Below are 23,143 nucleotides of genomic sequence, written 5' to 3' on the forward strand. Positions count from 1 at the left end.
TACAAAGAGCTCTAAAATATATTATCTTGTTTAAGCCTCATACTGCAGATGAAGAAACTGAGGTGACTTGCCCAAGGTCATACAGATGCCCAGCTAGCTGTCAACTGTTATAGTTATTTCAACAAAACACAATATGAGGAATGGAATAGAGGAGTATGGAGGAAAAGAACTGCATACTCATCTATGTAGATGCAAATTTATTTCCTCTTACACCCCCACCCCAATGGGGCTAGAAGTGGTATGTAGATGATGTATAAAGAAGACAATCAAATCATGCTCTATGTCCTCAAGGGGCTTATCATCTAGGACAAATAACACTAATCTACATGGCTATATGTAAAGAACAAGATGAAAACTAAACATCAAATACATACATTATGAAGAGTTTACACTGTGCAGTGTCTAGCTTACAAGATACTGCTATGTAAAAGTAGCCAATGTCTATGTGGACAAGGAAGCCTTGAGACAACCTGGCTTGTCCTAGGTTGAATTAGATAAAACCTGACTTTAACATTTTAAAATCACCCCTCACCACCCCACCCCCCAGTATAAAAGCGTCATACATGATTAAATTTAGCAACTAGATTTCTGACCATCTGAATCATCCTGAAAAAAAAACCAGCTGGAAATCAAAGGAAGCCTCTGAGTAGTGAAGGGAAAGCCTATTACAAAGCCCATGCACTTTACTTGGTAAGAGACATATGAAGGCTCTCTTAGGCTGTCTAAGACTTTTATTGACTAAGACTTTTGTAGAAAAGTAAAGGTTCTTGATATAATGAGCTTTGCTATTTAAGGGAAGTGCAGATGAGAAACTGGTAGAAGATACTTAAGAAACTGACCTAGTGATTGCATAAAGTGAGAGAAGATGCAATCAGGAATCCAGGAAACCCCATCAACTAGAAAAATACAGCAAAAAACAAACAAACAAAAATGGAAAAAAACTGCTCCACATACTTGATAACCTCTGTCAGCATGTGTGAGAAGATGGGGACAACTAGGCCAAAGGGAGAAGAAAGACTCAGCTATGCCTTAGAGGTTTCAAGACAAGGGAGGAAACTGAAATCTTGAGGGCTTATTAAGAGCACCAGGAAATTACCTTGTTGCTGGTGTTTGGTCAAGTGAATGGACAGAGATAGACTTGGGAATGATGGAGTGTGGTTTTTGACAGAATGATAATGTTTGTGGTGAAAGTTTTGAGCAGTGACCAAGGAGTATGCAAAGAGGGAGAATGTTGGAAAGTTGATTCAGTGGGTATATTTACTTGGCAGTAAAACGTGCATTCATAATCAAAACAAATTTTATTTTAGCCCAAGTCTTCTCAACTCCAAGTCCAGGACTTAGTCAACTATTTCATGCTCTTTCTCAAAATACCCACTTAAACATTAAATTCACTATGTGGGAAAGGTCCTCATTCAGGAGACCTCATTTCTCAGTGAAATATAAGAGCAGTATTTGACCATCACAACATTTCAACATTAATTGCTTTTAAAATGGATTTTCATCAAATGTGGGAACTATTTGATTGCCACTGGTGAAATCAGTTTCAAGGTATAACAACAAAACAGAATTATGGAAACTATATTGGCAAAGATATTTTGGTTTCAGATCATTTTTTAAAAAAAACTAGCATCATATATCTTGACAACTAAGTAATAAATTTGCTGCTACTTAGTAACTTTCAGCAAGCCTGGTGCAAATGGTCCCATACTCTAGTAACGTCTTCCCAAAATACCATTTTGATGTCTGATCTAAAAGTGATAACAAAAACAAGAGACAGTTTTAAGTCGAAATGTTTCAAGATGAAAAAACAGGAACCTTCTTCAAGTTCATTACAAATCTATGTCACTGGGCTGACTGTCTATAAGCTGTTATATTAACCCTATATAATTAAACTGTTAGGACAACTCTCATTTCATTTGCTGTACTACAACGAAAACATTTGTCCATGACAAAACATTTGCATGTCCCTAGACAAAGGCTGAATAAAAAGCAAAACTTGTATGTTCATTTTCAATGAACAATGATTCTTAAATCTTTTTTGTTCCAAAATTTCTATAACTTGTTGAACTGGAATCAAAGCAATTAAGGAGTATTCTACTATTGGTTTTCAAGTTTGCTGCTGAATATTAACACATGCATAAAACAGGATGAATAAGACAGTACTTAAGACATACCTTGAAAAAATCCCTTTTAACAGAGAATGGCAACAATGTGGTGCCATGACTTTAATCTGATGGGTCATTTAATCATGAAATAGCCTTCAAATGTGGACTGGCTGATTAATTGGTATTCATACTTAAAGCTACTTTATTAAAGGACTACTGATGTCATCAAATGCTTTACATATACACACACACAAAGAGGGTAGAGGTATTGGTCTTTTTCTTGGAACTTCTGTTTCTTCTGCTTTTAAAAGATCAGTCATTCCTTATTTAGCAATGTATGGCACCCTTTTGATGGTGAAAGTACTGAGTTAATGATATTAAAGAGAAGCCAATTGGAGAGACTATTCAGAACCTTTCAGAGATGGAAAGAAATAAATTCTGGTAGTGGTGGCAGTCATCATTCTCATCTTTCCTTTCGAAAGACAGTAGCAGTGTCTGAATCTGAGGTGATTTTACTCAATGTTCCAAGTTAAAGAAGGACCTAGGTGGATGCCACTTGTCACACCTAAAATGTTATCTTCTGGCAATACAGGTTTGTCAGAAATCTTACTTAAGAGCACACAGCTGGTCCAACAACACTGATATGCTGGTTAAAGCTGCCAACCCTATTAGTCTGAAGGGCAAGGTGGATGACAATTCCTAAAAGCTCTTCATAGTAGCAAGCCAAAGTACCTCGGTTCCAGGCATACATAATGCCAAAAAGACCTTAAAGAACAAAGGCCTACTGGTGTGGTATAGACATTAGTAGCTGGAAGTAATAGCAGGAGCAAAAATTTTCTTATGAGACTACTGTGATGTCCTAAAAGAAATGGTGCATGATAGGACAAATTTGTATATGCGCTAAGTATGGAAAAGAACTCTAGCAAAGGAACTCTTCTGACTTATTATGCTTGTAAATACGTACTAACATCTTTACTGTTGCCAAGACCTTAGGCCCTAAGGCTATATACAGTTGGTGAATGAAAGTACCTTATCAAAGATACCCCAAAACTTGAGGTAGCCTAAATGTGCTAAAACCTGCTTTTGGAGGAATCTTATATAAACTAGTATTAAGAAGAAGGGTTTGCTTATCTAACTTGACTAATTTTTTATTCCTTCAAAGGCTATTGTTGCTATTGGCCTAGATGCATCTAAACTAAGGAGCAGGAGAGCTGAACTTGCATATTCTTGTTAGTTTATTTTTAGTGAAAAGGTTTGGTAATTATTTGCCTCAATGATTCAGTCTCTTCAGATCATGAACTTGTATTTGGGGTCTGTATGTGTCCAGTTCAAGACTTCTGGTATGGTATGAAAGCTCTGGTGGGATTGAAAATGGGATCCTATCTTGCTAGGGGGAGACATAGCAATGATGAAGGCTGGGTTGTTCCAAGCTTGGGTGGCTTGACATTGGTCCCTACTGTTTGGTGGCACAGGAATTATGGAATTTATAGAACAGATTCCAGGTATGCAATAAATATGGAGCCCCTGAAAACTCAGAAGGATTGGCCGTCTGGATTACCCAAGAAAGACAACCAGGGGGTAAAAGCATAACCTTAACTGTTCCCTAGCTACTGCTAACAATAACTGAAAAGCTCACTGCTGAATTAGTAGAAGTGAAATTAAACGAAGTCAAGTTAGTTTGGGGTATGGAGAAGACAGAGAGCCAAGTGATGGACTTTCTATGGTGCAGACGAAGGTGGTAGAAGCCCTCTTCCCCTGGGAAGGGCTCAATGGTTAGGATGGAGATTGATGTAGATGGCAACCACTTTGAGGTTTCATAGATCCAGAATCTCAGAAGTTAGAAGCGGCCGTAGAAGTGATCCAGTCTAACATGAACAAATGGACATACTTGCTAAGTGGACATCTAGCCTTTGTCTGCATGTCTTTTACTAATCCTAAATCTACCTCTTTGCAATTCCCACTCACAGTGGGTAGTTTGAAAACAGACCAAGTCTTCACATGACAGCCCTTAAACTTCTTTAAGCCAAACAGTCTCTGAGGTTTGTTATGGCTAAACATTACTGGTAATGGGCCTCCAATGATGTGCTTAGACTGGTCCTTGGAAAGCTAGTATGTCAGTAACTGGTATGTCAGTCACTAGGTCTTACACTTGAAGTCTTTTTAGTGTGGTAGGAAATATAAGCTGGCATACCAGCTGAAGAATCAGAGTAGAACTTTTGTGGTGTTCCTATGTCTATAAATACTAATAGTAAAACTTTAACATAGGCACCCTTCCTCCTTTCCCACCCCCCAATTTCCCTTACAATGTAATTCAATAGACAGTTTATTTTTTGATGACTTTTTGAAACAAACTTGTGGTGTTGTTTATATAGTCAATTTCCAGTGAGATCCACCAATATTGGTACTTGCTGTATAACCTTAAGAGTTGCCTGAGGTGCTATGATGTTAAGTAACTTGAAAAAAAGCCACCCAGACAGTGAATGTCAGAGGTGGTTGAGAGATAGCATTTCCTGGCTTTAAGGTCAGTTTTCAACTTATCATACCACAGCTGCCTCTTTTTTGTCACATTTGTCATATGGTGAACACAAATGAGAATCTAAAGAAATAAACTACTATGCTTAGAAATATTCCATTGTAAGTTATTTCTCTTAATTCACAGAGCAACTTAATAGAATCCCTGATTACAACAAAATATGAAGAAAAAAACAATCCAACAACTCCAAACCAAAAAATACTCAATGAGATAATACTGCTTTACAAAATGCTAAGAGAACCAAAACACCTGATAGGGCATGTGATATTTTCAACATTTAATAACTAATTATTTTGTTGGCAAATGGTAATAATGGGCCAAGACATTTTCCCAATATTGTAATAGATTTGACTGGTTATGATTTTAGAACTTTTCCACATTCAAGTTCTAAAAAAATTTTTTTTTCTTTAAAAACTCTACAGATGTTTCACTCATGAAAAGTCAAAAAGGATAAATACTATAGACATGCCTGGAGATGGGAGTAATCTGGACAAATTTTACAGTTAGAGAGTTTTGGAAGGAGAGTCAAGAAATGTTTGGCAGAAGGGGATGACAGCCATCACTCCAAAAGGGATGTTGGGGAATGACATGCAATGGTTTAGAGGCTGAAAAGGACCAACTATATGGGGTGGAGGTGGGAGTTAAGGGGAGTGGAAAAAAAAAAAGGCTTTCTTGGCTAGAACAAAGACTGTGAACTGGATCTCTCAGAAATAAAGGTCTTCCTCTAAATAAGGGCCGGTATTAAGTTTAGAATAACAGGATCATGGAAGGAACTTCAGAGGCCATATACTCTGTTCCCTCATTTTGCTGATGAGGAAACTGAGTGCCAGAACAGGGGAAATGACTCATGCAATGTCATGCAGGTAGCAAGTCTCTGAGGCAGAAGTTAAACCCAGATCCTCTGATTTCAAAGTTAGTGCTCTTTTCACTGCATTACATTGGAAAAATAATTTCTTTGATGGTACACTTCATCCTTCTGCTTGAAGACTGCCAATGAGGGGGGACTCACTGCTTTTTGGGGGCAGCTCATTCCTCTTTTATTAATCTAGAATCATTAGGAATTTTTAAAAAAACATCAAGTCTAAATCTGCCAGTTCCTTCCAATGCTTCCAGAAGAACAAGTGTGATCCCTTTTCCATGTGACAGCTTTTGATATACTTGACAACAGCTATCTGAAATTTGGAAGGATTCTTAGCAGCCATCCAGTCCAAGAGATACACCAAAGGAACACCACTAGAACACACCAAGAAATAGTCAACCAGCCTCTGCTTGAAAACCTCCAAGAGGGGAAAATCTGCAATCTCTTCAAGCAGCTTATTCCATTTTTGGGAAACTGTCAGGGAATTTTTTTTTCTGCTGTCAAGCCTAAATAGACCCCTTTCAACTTCAATCTACTGATCTCAATTCTGGCCTCTGTGACCCAACAGAACAAGTCTCAACTTTCCTCCACATGGCGGCCCTTCAAATACTTGAAGATAATTACTATGACCTCCCTGGGACTCTTCTTCAGAATAAACATTCCCAGTTCCTTCAAATGATCCCTATGACATAAACTTATGGTTTTTCACCATTCTGATAGCTACCTTCAAGATACCTTCCAGTTTATCAGTGGATAAACTCTAATGCCCAGAATAAGGCAGAGTTATAGTGGGACCATCATCCCAATATTCCTGGAAGGTATATCCCTCTAACTGCAGGTTTTCTGGCTGTCACATTACACTGCTCACTCATATTGAGCTTGTAAGTCCATTAAAATCCTCAGATCTTTTCCAGAATAACTGCTACTGAACCATGCTTCTCACATCTTACACTTGGAAAGTTCATTTTTTTCAATATCCAAAAGACTTTTTCCAACGAATTAAATCTTATTAAATCAGCCCAATAGCCTAGCTTGTCAAAATCTAGCATCATCTAGTTATGAATCTTTCTAACTCTATTTATGATCTACTCCATATCTTCTTCAGAACAATAGCATAGGTTACTTCATCAAACATTTTGCTAAAACCTAGATAATAATAACTAATATTTATGTAGGACATTAAAGCTTGCAAAACAATCTACAAATAGTATATCATTTAATTCTTACATTTTACACTTAAAGAAACTGAGGTAGAAAGAGGTTCAGAGACTTGCTCAGGATCATACAGTCTCAGAGATAAACCGTATGCCAGGATTCCTCTCCACTGTTGGTTTAGCATGACTTGTTCTTGACGAAGTCATGCTGGCTTTGTACTCTTTCTGGAGTTTGTACTCTTTGTTCTCTTTCTAGAGTTTCTCTAATTATCTCTTCAGTGATCTTTTATGACATTTCCTGAGAACTCAAGTCAAGCTTATGGGCTCAGAATTTGTAGACTCTGCTCCCTTTAAAAAAAAAAAAGGGATATTTGCCTTTCTCTGATTTTGTGGTACCTCCTCCATTTTCCATAATCTTTTAAATATCACTGACAATGGCTCAGCAATCATCTCCTCCATGAGGCAGGTCAGCCTACACTTGGAATAGTTATATAGATAACCCAGCTGTGGCAGAAATACAAGCATCGCATGGTGGATGCCAGTCACTGCACAATTTTCCCTACCCTCTTCAATGAATGTTATTTTTATTCTTTTTAAAAAATTATTCCTTTGTCTCCACAGTTCCAATTTTTTTTATAGCCTTGCACCAATATTTCATTTTTTTCACCAATTTTTCCCACCTACCAAACAACTATCAATTTACCATACTCTCTCATCATTCTATTTGTCTTTCCTTCCTTACCTTACCTTCCCAACTACTTTCTGCTTATCTTTCTTGACTCCTTTGTAGGTTCTACTCCCTAGCCTCCCTTTATTCTCCTTAAATCTCTTATATTCCCCTTTATTGTCCTCCTGTTTGTTTTCAAGTTGGAGTAGAATTTGGACCAGCATTTGGGACTGGAGATTGTTCTCCTTTAAATTTTCCTCAATATTTCCCAAATTTCTCTTCAAATTCAACCTCTGATCTACTTCTATAGTCCAAAATCAGCTAAATCTCTTCCATGACTTCCTTCCACTTTTTATTACTTATTTATCCTTTTCTCCTCTGACACAGAATAGAACACCTGATGCTTTCATTTAAGGTATAATTTTCCTTGGGAAAAGAAGGCTGAACTTGGATCACAGTACTCAAGTTCAAATCCTAAGCTCTCCCTTTTATTAACTGGGACACTGGATAAGTCACTGAACATTTCTGAGCCATCTATAAAATGAGGGGGTTGGATAATATGGACTCTGAGGTCATTTCCTGCTTTAGGTCTATGATCTCATGTCATGCATTGCTCAACTCTACTGACAATTGACCCTTGAGGTTTCCTACATTTAGTAGCATGGGGATGAAAAATTATAAGAATTTTTTTCATCTGTAATGATACTAGTTTCTATATCTATGGACTTAAGTAAGTCTGTAACCTAAGATGCTTCCCTTTTTCTTCAGCATCCACAAAACTTTTAAACAAAGTACACGATATGACTGTTATAAGAAGAAGTCCAATTCAGGTCCCTGAAAATATAATTTTATCTCTAATACCCTCTAGATAATCTCTGTTCAGTTTTATTCTTTAAAATGTCATACAATGTACTACACTTTAACCAATAAGATGCCTCAAGTTCCTTAAGATGTGGAAAGACTACAAAACAGACTCAATTTATAGTTTATAAAAACCCAATTATAAGTATGTACATATACCCAGGATACTGCCAAAGAATGTATGACAGAAAAAGAACGGCTGGTCACATGGTGAGAGTGAGTGACAGACAACCTATGCATACTCCATTGGCATCTTCAATTAGAATATGAACTTCTTGAAGACACAAATTCTATCATTCCTACCTTTATATCACTCTTGCCTGGCACATAGTAGGTATTTAATAAGCGTTTGCTGAGTAGAGAGGAAGGCCCTCAGCACATTGATCCCCACTCCCCCCAACGTGGTGAAATTATTGGGTAGACATGATGGGAAGAAATGGATGGGCTGTGATTTGTACACAATGTAGGGAACACTCACATTGAAGAGATGATATCCACTTGAGATCACACGTTCATTTGAGTATTTGAGTCCTGAGTACAATAAACTTCAAAATTTTCAATGATGAGACATGCATTCTTTTTTGTGTTATTTTCAGCTTTAGACTTAAGGTTAAAATATATAATTCGTGAGCAGACATAACTTGTGATAAATTTGCCAGTGTGTGTCAACTGATTGATGGTATGGGTACTAGATGAGTAAAGTGCTGTGTGTGCATGTGTATGTGTGTGTGTGTATGAACACACAGGCTATATCATTCCTTGGCTTTCCCTGAAACAGAATAAATTCAGTTATTCTCTTTAAATTGCCATCTTGACTGAAAATATATCATATAAATGCAGGCAGTCTCTGTGACAAATAACCAACACATTGCAATGGTCTAGGATTGGGTGTGTTCTATGGTGTTCTTTGTGATTATACAACAATTATTCTCCCAGAGCAAAATACAATCCTCTTGTTGTGTATCTAGATTAAGCTAATGTGCCTAGACAAAAGAATATGAAAGAAAATAGTATAAAGAATTTACTTATTTTAATTTTGAAAGCTGTGAAAGATAAAATAAGCTATGAGTGAAGTCCCTCTTTTCCTCTGCCCAGGGTTAACAACTTTTATATGAAAGATAATATTCACTTGAAACAACAGAGTTTTACATCTTAAATATGTAAATTAGCTTAGCAGGGTAACTTAGAAATAACTATTCAAAGTGCCTTTAGAAAATGCCTATCTTGTTTGATCATCCTGTAAATGAAGAGTAGAAAGTATGAGCTGTTCCCTGAGGGACATCAATAATACCTCAGCAAACAAAAAGCCTTCCCTATGGTTGTTTGAAAGAAGTGTTGGCTGTGGGTCAAATGGGATTGTGGCCTCCACCCTTGCCTCTTTTCTTAACAGCCCTGTTGTCATTTCATGCTTCTGTGAGGTATTCATTACAAAAAAGACAGTTTACTTATATGTGGCTGTTTTAGCTAAGAAAAGGGTGGAATTACATTTTCCCACAATATTTTTTTTCCAAACACTTTTTGCACTATAAAGGCCCTTTAAAAGACTAGTGAAGGAAACTGAGATGACTCTACATATCATTCACTTCTCAGTCGTGCCTAGTGGAAATCTATAGGGATACCATGCACCAACAGATTGTAAAAACAGAAATGGTAAATTACCATCAAGTGACAACAATAGTGAGTTTGTTTCCTTTCAAATGTGGCACAAACTAAGTGCTGTTTCATAAAAATACGTTGTTTTATGGTTGAAGAGATTCTCTACAGTTACTTGAGTGAGCCAACCCAAGAAGGAAGGAATAGAAGAGTCACTGGGGAAAGTAAAAACTCCTTCAGAAGACCCAGGTTCCACTTGGTATGTTAGGATAAGTAGTATGACAGATGAACTCTGGTACTATAGAAGAATTAATGGGTTGATTTATTTTGAATGTATGAAATAGCTTATGAGGGGCTACATTAAAAATGGAAATTTTAGGTTTCATAAGCAGACTGATCTATATTTTCCACAAGAAGTGAAAAACAAGGAATACAGGTGAAAAACAACACCTCTTTATCACTGGTTGAATCAAGAAATGTATTCTGAACACTAGAAAAAAGTCATTGTATTCTAAGCCTATCCAGTCCCTGTGGTCCCCACCCTAACCACTATTTCCCTCAGCAAAGTCTGATTTCTCCAGCACAGTCCTTCATTTCCTATTTTATTTCTGGGCAAATAGAGAACACCCAGAGTATTCATCTCACATCTATTTAATCTTTGTAACAGCTAACCCTCCCATTTTTAGGCTTGATCCTTTCATTATTTCCACCATGGTTTGTCTTCCTTGTTTCAGCCTCAATGGTTAAGTCTTATATGTTCTAAATGTATACTTTCATAGGGATATGAGATGAGACAAAACAAAATAACGGCAATTGAGGAATCTTAAAAATTAAAAAAAAACAGAACGAAGGAAAAAAGAAATAGAAATAAACAGGATAGCTTTGAAAGCTAGAGGTTGTGCTTATATATTTAAAAATAAAAGCAACTTATGAGACTTAAGAGCTTCGTGTACTTCATTTTTTTAGCTTCTACTATGTATGTAGAAGGTTATTTTATTGGTATTTAAGTTCAGAGTAAAAAAAATTAATCCTGATCATCAAACACAAACATTTACTGAAGTTATAACAGAATGAACTGAGTCCTTCAGAAGAGAATGAAGATAAATAATAATTAACTCAAATGCATAAAACTCAGACCTATCAATGCAGAAAATCCCAGTCAAGTATCATTGTCCAAAAGGTTTCCTCTGAACCACCTTTAAGTGTTAACAGTTGAGAGAGTCTGGCCTCTCACATAACACACCTACCGAAGGCTTAGGACACTGGACAAAGTAGCTTTACGTAAACAGATGGGAAAAGCTGGGGGAGCTGGAGGGGGGTTGTGTTATACAATAGAGAAAAAAACTGAAAAGACAATGATGCTATAGAGATGAAGATCCATTTTAAGTTCTTTATCAAGAAGTAGGCTGTTTATCCTGCTCCAAATTTTCATCTACTGCTTTATGACATTTGAAGCGCTGTTTATAGATAAATCGATGATACTTTTCCTACAAAGTCAGATAAGTAGCTTGGTCTTACAAATAGATTAGTAAATATATCAGGTAGAAAATTTTTACTGGCTTTTCCCACAAAGTTAGAGCACTCATGGAGATGAGCGTTGAACTTGGAGTTAGGAAGATCTGGCCTCAGACACTTAATAGCTGTGTGACCGAGGGCTAGTAATTTATTTTCACTATCTTAGTTTCCTCAAGAAAGATAATAATAGCAACTATTTTGCAGAGTTGTTATGAAGATTAAATATCTATTTGTAAGCACTCTGCAAACTTGAAAGTACTATATAGGTGTGGCTGCCATTAATATTAGTATCACTCTCTGATATTTTGATAGACATTTATAATGACATGAGGGACATCCTCATCTTCTCAATTTTTACCTAAATTTATGAGCATTATCATCCAAATTTCTTCTAGGTTCTGGTCCCTTCCCAGTTTGAGTTGCTTAGTACTAAAGTTTAATGGTTATTTGTTGCCAAGGCAAAAACAAAAACAAACAAACAAAAAAACCCACAAGGGAAAGAAATCTCAAATCCCCAAAGTCAATACTCAGACAGTTCTGTTCCTGTTCTCTCTCACTTGTTTTGTGTTATTGCTGGGATACAAAAGGCAGGAATATTTAGTATAACAAAGAACACTCTCTATGGAAAGTAAAATGAAATCAAATAAACTGAAAGGCCAATGTCTGTTTCCCACACTTCTTTCATGAAAGGAGAACAAAGGCTTTTACCTGGTTGATAGAAATTTGGTGAAAGCTCTCTTGCGACAGCCCTTGCAATATCACATTCTTGGCGGGCAGACAGGGCAGCCTGGTCAGCAGCATCCGCTTTAGCTCTTGCATGTGCAGTCCTAAGCAGGGCACAAAAGTCAGGAGTCAGCAAAGGTACCATCTTATTAACTCACTCGGTTGGGAAAAAACAAATCCTTTATAATTCTATGAAAAGAAACATCTACCAAACACCCACAGAGCCTATCCTTACATTCTCCCCAATTTCCTTCTCTAGTCCTGTTAGGGAAGTGAAATAAGAATGGAGCGTGCAAAGAGAGAGATTGTGGAGCCTGCTTTGTAGTCCTTTCATGGTCAAAATTTAAGATTATTTTGCTGTCAACATATCTGTGCAAGAGAAGATGGAATCTGACCCAAATGGAAGAGGCTGCCTTGGAAGGTAGTGGGTTACTCCTTACTAGAGGTCATTAGGCAAAGGCTAGATGACCACTCATTATTCATTGAAAGATCATTTTTAAAAAACGTACTATGTGCCAAGTAATGTGCTACGCACTGGGGATAAAATTTTTATTAAAAAATGAAACAGCTTTTGCCTCAAGGTGCCTACATTCTATTTGGGGGAAACAATATACATACAGATCAATACAGAGAAAATAAATACAGAACAAATGCAAAATAATTTCTCACTGCAGGGTTCCTAACAGCTTAAGGCATTAGGCTAGGCCTGATGTAGAAAGCGATACTGAATTAAACCTTGAAGCAAGCTGAAGCTTTTATAAGCGGAAGTATGGAGGATGCGTGTTCCAACCTTGAAAGACAGCCTATGGAAAAGGTATGGAGATAAAACAGCAAGTCAGCTTTTTTTGGGCTTGTATTTAAAAAGGGAATTGTGTATAATCAGTCAAGAAAGACAGACTAGCCTTTGAAGGGTTTTAAAATTATGAATGGCTTTAAATGCCAAACAGTATAGTTTGTATTTTATCCTAGAGTCAGTCAACAGGTGTGTGTCAGGCACTGTGTTAAGTTCTAGGTATAAAAAGAAACACAACAAAACCCCAAACTAAACAAAAAACCTCAATTCCACCTTTCATGTTCACAATATAATTGGGGAGATAGCAGGAGGAAGCTAGTGGGATTTCTTAAACCGAGAAGCAACATTCTCAAATTTGTGCTTTAGGAAAATCAATCTGGCAACTATATGGAGGATGGATTAGAGAGAGTGGAGATGGAGACTATTGCATAGTCCAAGGGAAAGATGATGAAGGTATTAACTGTGTTGGGGGCTTCTTGAGTATAAACAAGGGGAGATAATTGAGAAAATTTTACACTGATGTAGAGGTAGGAACAAGACTTGGTAAATACATGGATAAGAGAGAGGAAGGAGAGGAAGGAAGACTTTGTGGTATTAAATTTAAATGAGTAGAAGAATAGTGGTGCCCTCAAAAGAAATAAAGAAGTTGGGAAGATGGGAAGATTTGAGGAGAGGTGTGAAAGTGAATTTTGTTTTAAACATGTTGATTTTAAAATGCCTATAGGATATACAGTTGCAGAAGCCCAATTTCCAAGTCCAAAATGTCTATCCCAGCTGGCAATGCCTGACCAAAGTTCAGGAGGGAAACTAGAGACAGGTAGGTATATAGATCTGGGAGGCATCTGAATGCAGATGATAGCTGACCCCATGAGAGTAATGTATTAGTGAAAGAAGAGAAGAGGACTCAAGCCAAAGCCCTGGTGTCCCCCCATACAAAGGGGATGATAATCCATCAAAGGAAATTGATGAGAAACGGCCAGTCAGGTAGAAGAATAATTGATTTTGAGGTGGATGGGACCTTAGAGATTATTTAGTCCAATCTCCTGATTTTGTGGCTAAGGAAACTGAGGTTCAGAGGATATAAGTAACTTGGACAAATTTGCCCAGGTAGCAAATGAGAACTAGGAGAGATTAGTGACATGAAAACCAAGGAGACACCGGGAAGTAAACAGCATGAAGCTAAACAGATAGGTCAAGGAGTAAGAATGAGAAAAGTATGATGGAATAGGAATTCCTGTTTAGGTAGGGGTTGGATGAGAAGAAATCCCTTCTAACTCAGAAATGCTCTGATCCTATAACCCAGAAGGAATCTATCCATAGTTTTCATATCTCATGTGAGAATTTCTAAGTATTTATGCCAAACCTATCTTGAGGTGTAGATTCTTGTCTGTGTCCCTTCACACTGCTTTTTCAGTGCTTTCCAATTTCTTTTTGGTGGCTTACCCACAGAGAGGGCATGTAAGCTATCCCCTTCCAGAACAGGTTTTGCATTTTGATGCCTTTACCCACTCTAGACAGTGATTTCTTCCTCATCAATATTTATGTCCTTTCCCAGGGACTTCATTACAGTGGGGTTTTTTTTTGTTGCCTCTACAGCTAAACAGGGGAGGAAGGAGAAAAAGACTCAGCTTTTGTATCACTGACTACTGCTAGTGACAGCTTGACCAGATGTTCATATACAAAGACGTCAATAATACACAGGCACTCTAATGATCCTGAGATCAGATGCTTAGACCTTACGGGCTGGATCTCTGGCTCTGGGGAGCATGTCTTACAAAACTGAGAGGCAAAGAGTTAATGGTAAATTGTAGCAATCTACTTATTAGAGCCAACAGAATGTAAACACAATGAAGCAGAGAACCGGGACTGGAAAACAGATCAAGCATGCTAAAATTTGCATGGACATGGGGAAAGCATATAAACGGATACACAAAAGTATGTGCCCTCAAATGTGGCTTTATAATCTAAGTAGAGAACACGTCTCTTTTTAGCTCACTTACTGAAATTCAGTTTCTACACCCTTGGCAGCTCTGGACAAGGAAAACTATGATCTGAACAGTTCACTCTAAAATCCTAATGTAGACTGGTGCCCAGAATGTTTGGATTTCCCCTGGATTGGTTAACCTTACGGTATATGTAATTCATGTGAATTAAGGTGAGTTTTCAACTTGGATATGAATGAATTAGCATTATTCTATTCCTAGCCATGATCATGTGACAGGATTATAATCAGTCAACTTGCAAATGTTGCTATTGGTAACAACTGGGGCCAACAGAAAAATAGGATGGATCAATAAAAATCCATCACTACTAGTGGAAAACCTCTTAATGTCCTACTTACCAAAGACAAATCAAATAGACATATCTGAAGGCCTGCAAGGTCATATCACAGGGAGCCAGTGTTTCTATATTTAAGAATTCAAATACTTAATGTTTTTTCTCAATTGTTGAAATGTTAGGTGTGAGAAAAATTTTTGTGGCTGAAATGCTCGCTCACAAAGCCAGTCACTGAGCCTTCTTATTCTATAGCAAATTGCCTGATGACATCAGCTTCTGTGCATAATGTATATAGTCTTGCATTTCAAGTTTTGTAAATGAATAAGAAATGTTCTTGCAAACATTTTAATGAAGGTAAGGTGGCATCTAATGAGAGATAAATTCTAATAAAATTCACTGTAGTTCCATTGTCTCATAGATTTAGAGCTAGAAGAGATCTCAGAGTTCATTTCCTCATTTAGGGACTTGTCTACAAGATTCAGGTAGTAAATGTTTATAACTGAACCGGTGCTTTTTCTTTAAGCCCGTAACTCTTCTTCACTGTTCACACTGTCCCACTCAAGGTTAAGTGCCCTTGTTTTTATCTAATATACCCCTTCAATTAAGAGATACTTCAGTGCGGTTTCAAACAACCATTTGCATTTCAATACTCCCTTGTTATCTTTTGCATCACTTCAGGGTTTTTACTGTATAATATATGTAAAGCTCTTAGAGTACAGTGCCTGATACAGAAGAGGTACCATAGAAATGCTTATTCCCTTCCCCCTCTCCAGGGCCCTCACTGAAGGTTATAATTTGGCTGATCTGGTTATAGAAACCTACTTAACTGAGTTTGCCATAAGAGCTTTTTTTGTTTAAATCCTAATTCAAATCTTTCTAAAATTTTTAAGTATACTCTTCCACACAATATAAGTAGATCTTTCTCTGATGATTCAGGAGCTTGCTATGACATGGTGCCACCATTTGAACAAACACTGTGATTGTGTGGCGTGCTAGATTTGATGCAAAAGCTGTGGACCATTCTATTTAACACAGACACATACACAATGAAGGAATTGAATTAGATGTCTTCCAATATCCCTTCAGGCGCATTCATATATATGTCAAAAAGAAGTGTGGGAAAGAGAAGGCACAGAATGAATCTTTTGATTCCAAATTCACTGGTCATTCACACTATTACTTACTTAACTATTTACACTTTAAAAACAATTCTGCTGTAAAATTCACTCATCATTATCCTCTTACTTTTATGGTATAGGCATGTTCTTCCTACTAAGTAAAATTCTTTTTCTTTAATGTCAAAGGCATTTTTTCTGGTTTCAAAGTATTATTTTCCCATGCATCCTCTACCTTCATGCACATTTTCTTTTCATGAGCTTTTTTTCCTGACTGCTCTATAATTCTACAATTTTTCATTCCTCTGTTGCTCACATATTTTTACATTAATTTTTGGCTTATGCATATTGCAGCTTTGAAATGTCACAGAAGATTATTATTACTCAAGTTGGAAAAAAGTGGTCATTTTAAAGTTGTTTTGAACTCCCATTGATTTGAGGCTCTGAACTTTAACTGCAAATATCAAATTATCATTGTTTTTTCATGTATTCTAAATTCACAAAATTGTCTCTGAAGATTTTTCAATTATTTTTCGCCTCTGAGATTCTCCACATTCTTTATCTTGATTCTGCCAGGTTTTAGAATATTTTCTAATGAGGCAGGAGAAGTGGAGGCAAAGACACAAAGTGGTAGCAGCTTGTCCAACAACATCAAGGCAGCCAAGGCAGAGCTATGAATATAAAACATCCCCAAAAACCTTCCATGACCAGTCTGACTGATACTTTTCATTACTGCCTAAACTGGTTCTTCATGCAAGAATAAAAATCCAGATTCAGACATTAATTAGCTGTGTGACCTTGGGCAAATCACTTAATCTTCTGTCTGCCTCAGTTTCTTTAACAGTAAAACAGGGATAATTAATAATACCTACCTCACAGACTTGTGAAGATCAAATGAGATATTTGTAAAGCACTTTGCATAGTGCCTGGCACATCATAGATGTGGAAAAAATGCTGGTTCCCTCAATTCTTCCCCTCCCCATCTTGCCCACTAAATCCAACCTATGGGGGCTTCTCTGTTATACAGATAATTCAGTGCTTCAAGAATATGAATTTCAAGAATGAATTCAAGAAAAGAATATGGTTTCTTTGATGTAGGTGCTTCCTCTATCATAAATTTTGTAACCTTTTTGTCTTCTTAGAGGACAATCTCCACAAGCTTCCTTGACCAAAGAATTCATCACTCTGTGGCCAATTTACTGATAAACTTCTGTGAACTTGATTAGGATGGTTCCAGGGTAAAAGACATGCAGGTCTTCATTGAGCCATATTGTAGGATCTCTAGCTGTCTCTCTTTTTGCTTAACACACAGGAATAGGAGAATGGGCCTTCGGACACAGTCTCAGAATTATCATGGTTAACCTGGTACGGTGGATTCAAATGCTACTGAGATAACAAGTAGCTTGACCAACAAATGCATACTACATAGACTGCTGGACTTAAAAGTGAGAAACACGGGGGCTCTATCGCACTTTAGATAGTTAAAAGGTATACAAGCTTAAGTAATTCATTTAACTTTTCTCAGCTCCAGTTTCTCATAGAGTGGCTGTTAGGATGAGTAGAGTGCTTCGCAAATCTTAAGCACTATGTAAAATTAGCCATCACTATTGTTGCTGTTACTATTATTTATTATTCCTGGAGCTACTAGAGAAAAGTCTTCTTTTGCTGAAATTCAGAGTCCCTTTAATATGGGGGTACATGTAATCTGGAGGTAGCATGCATTATTACCTAAGTACTACTGTAGAATCTGAAATGGAAAAAGGAGCAATAGTTGGTACTATGAGACTATAAATTTGTCTCAAGATTGCAAGTTCCTTCAGAGCAGAAACTGTTCCTTATTTCATCTTTGTTTCTTCAAGCCTCAGCACAACGCCTTATACAGAACAAAATCTTAACAGATTGCCTACTGACTTGAATTAGAGTCTACCCCCTTCTCCTGTATTAGCTACATCAGGAAAACATGTCTAGGGGGAAAAAATCTAAACTGTTAATATTACATCAGAATACCCAGGACTGACCACTTTATCTTGATGCTATTTCTGCCTCAATTTTAAGAAAATTGTTCATTTCATTATTAAGAATTCTTCTGTACAAGAGTTATTGATGAAGATTTTACTTGCCCTTTTTTTTTGACATATTAATCTATGATGATTTTCTCTAAGACCAACCTATGGCTATATTTGTAGAGTAAATACCACTATTTACCGATGTATTTTCCCTCTCACACATTTTCCCTCCCTGTGCCACACACCTCTTCCAATTCTCATGATGAAATAGAAAGGTGGGTTTTTTTCCCCTTGAAATTTCCACCTGGCCCACTGCCATGGCCAGCAATGGACAAAAGTAAATCTGAAGTCACTCTTTTATGTTTTTCTCAGACTAGACTAGAACAGTAGCAGAAAAAAAATTCTTGCCTGGCAGAATAAACATCTGAAAATTATGTATTTTATCCTAGAAGTAAGGGGGGAACCACGGAAGATTCCTATGCTTGGGGAGTGGGATTCAATTGTTTATTCAATATGCAAGAATCAAAGTGGTGTTTCAGCAAGATTCATATGGGCAATGCATGCTGCTGGAGGCAAGGAGAAAAGAAGCTGTTAAAGTTGTCTGGATCTAAGCAGCAAGTTAAAGGGTTACAAGGAGGATAGTGACCTTGGAATCAGAAAGGAAAAGCACAAAAGTCAGAGGCACTGTCAAGAAAGGGTTAAAAAAGCACTGAAAGGTATTTGATATTAGGTGGAGGCACACATTTTTTAGAGGAAAGGGGGAAGGGAGAATATACTGATATGGTAAATTATGACAAAGAGATGCAAACTGTAGGATCCACTCCTAGATGAGAGGCCAAGCAGGGACATTAATCCATTATTCTGTAGTTGGAAGTTGCCTTCCTAAAGACAGATAAAGGTGTCTAGTTTTTTATTGGCCCTCTGGCTGTCAATTAGGCTTGGTTAATACTGAAGAACTAACAGTGGGCCTACCTGGAAGCAGAGAGAAGGAAAAGGTAAAGATGAAAGAGACATTTTTTTCTCCATCAGTAAATGAACTGGTCAAAAGATCTAGATGGTAGATTGTACTTTAGGGTACTAACCAAAAGAGAGATGGGGCATGAGGCAATAAAACAATTCAAATCCAGGCTCTGCTGAGTGACCCAGGGCAAGTTAAGGCTTCCATAGGCCTGAGTTGGCTCATCTGAGGTTATTGAAACAGTGTTGGTCCCTTTCATCTCTAAATCGGTGATGGATTCTAGGATTCCAAAAAATGAGAATATTTGACAAAAATTCCTGCGAAGATTTTCTGGAGAGTGAGGCTGAAAGAAATGATAGTTATATTTTGAGTTGTGGATATGTGGAATAAGTACTACCTTTCATAATAATTAGCTCTCCTTTCATGGTAGAATTTTTCCAAGGGAAAGGAGGAAACGATGGCCAGAATTACTTAATATTTAAACTTCTTTTTAAATTAAATTTTCCCTAATAAAAACAAAGTTCAAATCAAGGTCAAACAAAAGTGAAACTCATAGAGTGAAATCCCAAATGAAATAAATGCAGTAAGACAATTAATTAATATGGTATCACTAAATGAAGTCAAATGAGATGGCCCTAGCCAATAGTGGGAGCCATCTGCCATCATCACTATAAGATTCATGGCACAGCTGCCTGTTGCATTTGAATGTGAAGTGTGTAAACTTGAAGTTAAAAACAATTTTTCTGTGGAAGTACCAAAATAGTTATTTCTCATTATTGTTCATTTGGTTAAGTATCGTTTAATGAGCTGGTTTCCAACGAAGCTACTGCTTAATTTGTGGACAGTCTTTTTCCTTTCATTTCAGCAGACCGCTGGGAACAGAAAGCTCCTTCTATTTAACACTTCAAAGTCTATGGCTGCAGTGTACATTTCCCGTGGCATTTTGAAAGCATGAATGAGGACTGACTGACAATTGAGAAATTTGCTTTGGAGTCTTCTCTTTCATTTTACCACAGACATTACCCTAGGGCCTAGGTGATAAAATCCCTTTTGCCATTCCAAAAATGATTGTTGAATACTCATTCTTATGATTTTAGTCTTCAGATGAATATTTGTGAGACTTTATATAAAGATTCATGTGCTCACAAACTGCAACTGCTATTTGGGATTTGTTATTTCCCAAATCTGACACACACTGTGTGACCCCTGCAAGTCTTGGAAGAGCTAGCATTTAGTAATAGTTAGCATTTACACTGGGACAGCTGAGAGTCAGGAAAACCTGAGTTCAAATATGAGCTCAGCATTTACTGGTTGTATGACTGGGCAAATCACTTCACCCTGTTTGCCTCAGTTTGCTCATCTATAAAATGAGCTGTAGAAGGAAATGGCAAACCACGCCAGTATCTTTGCCAAGAAAACCCCAGCTATGGTCATGAAGAGTCAAGACACTATGGAAATGAATAAATATAGAGCTTTAAAGTTTGTAAAGCATCTTACAAATATTATCTCATCTAATGCCACAACAACTGTGCAAGGTAGGTGCTATACTTTAAGGGTAAAGCTGAGGCAGACAGGTTCAGTGACTTGACTAGGGGTTGTTTTCAGCCAATAAGTGTCTAAATCTGGACTCAGGTCTTCCTTACTCTAGGTTTTAACCTCTCTGTGTCCCAGGAAATTTTCTGAGACCCTTAAGTTGCAGAATAGTTGTCAATCTACACTATTAAAAGAGATTTCCTTATTAAGAATTCTCTGAACAGGTGAAACTACAGGTTTGGACACTTCCCATCCCCCAAAGAAAGAAAATGAGCACTTCTAGATTTCTGAAGTCTTGGAGATTGAATTCTTATCCCTTTTTTATAAAGCTGGATCCTAGTAAAGATGATACATACTAGCAGAGGTGGGGAACCTGAGCCCTTAAGGCCACTATGTGGCCCTCTAGTCCTCAAGGGCGGCCCTTTGACTGAATACAAACTTCACAGAATAATCAACAGATTCTGTGTCAAAGGAGCTGCACTTGAGGACCCAGAGGACTACATGTGACCTTGAGGCCTCAGGTTCCTCATCCCTGTAAAAAACCTAAAAAAAAAAAAACTTGGTGAAAAAATCCTTCAGGAATCTATGGGTTAACAGGAATTCTAGGCCAAAGTCTCAAAGTTTCTTTGGGAAAATCTGTCAAAAATCTAGTCTCATTTTGAAAAAGCTTTATGGTAAACTACATTATTCTGAAGTACTTTACCAATCCATGGATTGTTATGCTTCTCTCCTATGTCCCTATTAATATATATATATATTAATATATGTTATTGATATTAATGCTTTTTCCAATACAACAAAGTAGTCTCTAATAAATGTATATTCTTGATTTTTGATGTCAGGATAACATTTGAATCTGTTTCAACCCAATTTGCCTCAGTACCTCCACACAGGCTATTCACATATCTGAAATTCACTCTCTCCCTTCCACCCTTTTCCTTCCTTAGTGGCTCAACTCAGGTACCACCTCCCACAAGAAACTTTTCCTAATTTTCTTGTTTTCTCTCATTTGCCAAACTGTTTTGCATTTCCACGACTGTTTGTATATATTTTTTAAACTCCCCCAACAGAATATTAACTCCTTGGAGACTGGGTCTGCTTTTCTTTTCTATTCCTTTTGTATTCCTAGAAACTAGCTCAGTGCCTGGCACACAGTAGGTGCTGAATAAATGTTTCTTGAATTTAACTCAAAAAATAAACAGTTTATTCAACGTATGGCTATTAACTCGACTAATGCTTCTGCTTTACTCTTTCTTGTGGTCTGGGACTTTATGTTGACTTACAAATTTTACTATGTGGCAAGAACCCAGGATGTCCTACCTACTATCATTTTTTCCCCCAGCCTTTAACATCTACCTCAAAGCTATCTTTTCCCATCTGTTAGCTGTCCTTTGGCAACGAGTCCCTCTCACTGCCATTTGTTGTAACTTCATTCTCGGCTATTTTTATTCTGGGCAAGTTGTGGTAGTAGGCTATATTTAAACTGGACTGCTCTGTGAAGAGAAACATGGCAAATGGAGGTGGCACCTTTTTTACATAATCCAATTGTACTTTGGCCTAAGAACAAGCTTTGTGTATATTTATACCATATTTACTGGCATAATGATCCTGCTGCCCTTCCCCTCCTTGTACATATTTTACTGCTAAAATGGGAGAGGTAGGATCACTCTCATGAATTCTGTCCCATTAGAATCATGTAATGATTACCACTGTTCTGGTGGTAGTAAGCTGGCAGGCATGAGCCTAAGCAGAACTTGCCCCTGTGGGTGTTCTGTCAATATGAGCCTATCAGAGCCATGAACTATGGGAAAAGAAAACCGCTAAGGCTCCTGTGGTTTCTAACTCTAGGTTCTAGGAACATGTGTAGAGCTCTAGACTTGTAGTTCAATAATTCTTATGGGACAATTCACGTCCTTCAATTTTCATAACACCCAACAGCTCCTTTATGAGATGTCCCCAAAATATAAAAGCCAACTCCATCTCAGACACTGGAAGCAGATGTTTTCAGTAATAATTTTCTTTCTTCAAGACTACATTCATCATGAATTTTTGTACTTTCGTTTAAAAAAATTTTCTTCTTTTTGGTTTTAACACTTGTAGTATTTTTCTGTTTGATAAGAAACCCAAGTTCTTAGCCTGAGAAGCAATATGGCTGAAAAGAGGGAGGGTGGGAAGGAAGGTGGGTTAAATCATCAATATAACTGAATCATTAAAAGTTAAAATACTAATTTCCAGATGGGATTTCATTAACTCTCACAGTAGAGTAATTATAAATATTAACACATTATAAAGAAAATTGAACATGCACTAAAATTTGAATTTTAACAAAGTGCATTAAAAACAAATAGTAGTTTTATATATAGACCTCAAATTGCCTTATAGATAATTATCTCAGTTGATGTTGGTGACAGGCATTAGGTTCCTCATTTTGCCTGTGGGAAGATTAAAGTA

At 37.2% G+C, this 23,143-nt stretch overlaps 1 protein-coding gene across 4 annotated transcripts in view; it reads right to left on the reverse strand.

Annotated features, from left to right (window-relative positions):
- Positions 1-23,143, reverse strand: part of JPH1 (junctophilin 1) — a 96,587-nt gene that overhangs the window by 19,832 nt on the left and 53,612 nt on the right. For all 4 annotated transcript variants that reach the window (XM_072604909.1, XM_072604908.1, XM_072604907.1 and 1 more), the window contains exon 3: positions 11,996-12,114. In XM_072604909.1, coding sequence (XP_072461010.1) covers positions 11,996-12,114 — 119 coding nt within the window. The remainder of the gene's footprint in view (positions 1-11,995; positions 12,115-23,143) is intronic.

This window comes from Notamacropus eugenii, chromosome 4 (assembly GCF_028372415.1).
Source record: "Notamacropus eugenii isolate mMacEug1 chromosome 4, mMacEug1.pri_v2, whole genome shotgun sequence".
NCBI lineage: Eukaryota > Metazoa > Chordata > Mammalia > Diprotodontia > Macropodidae > Notamacropus > Notamacropus eugenii.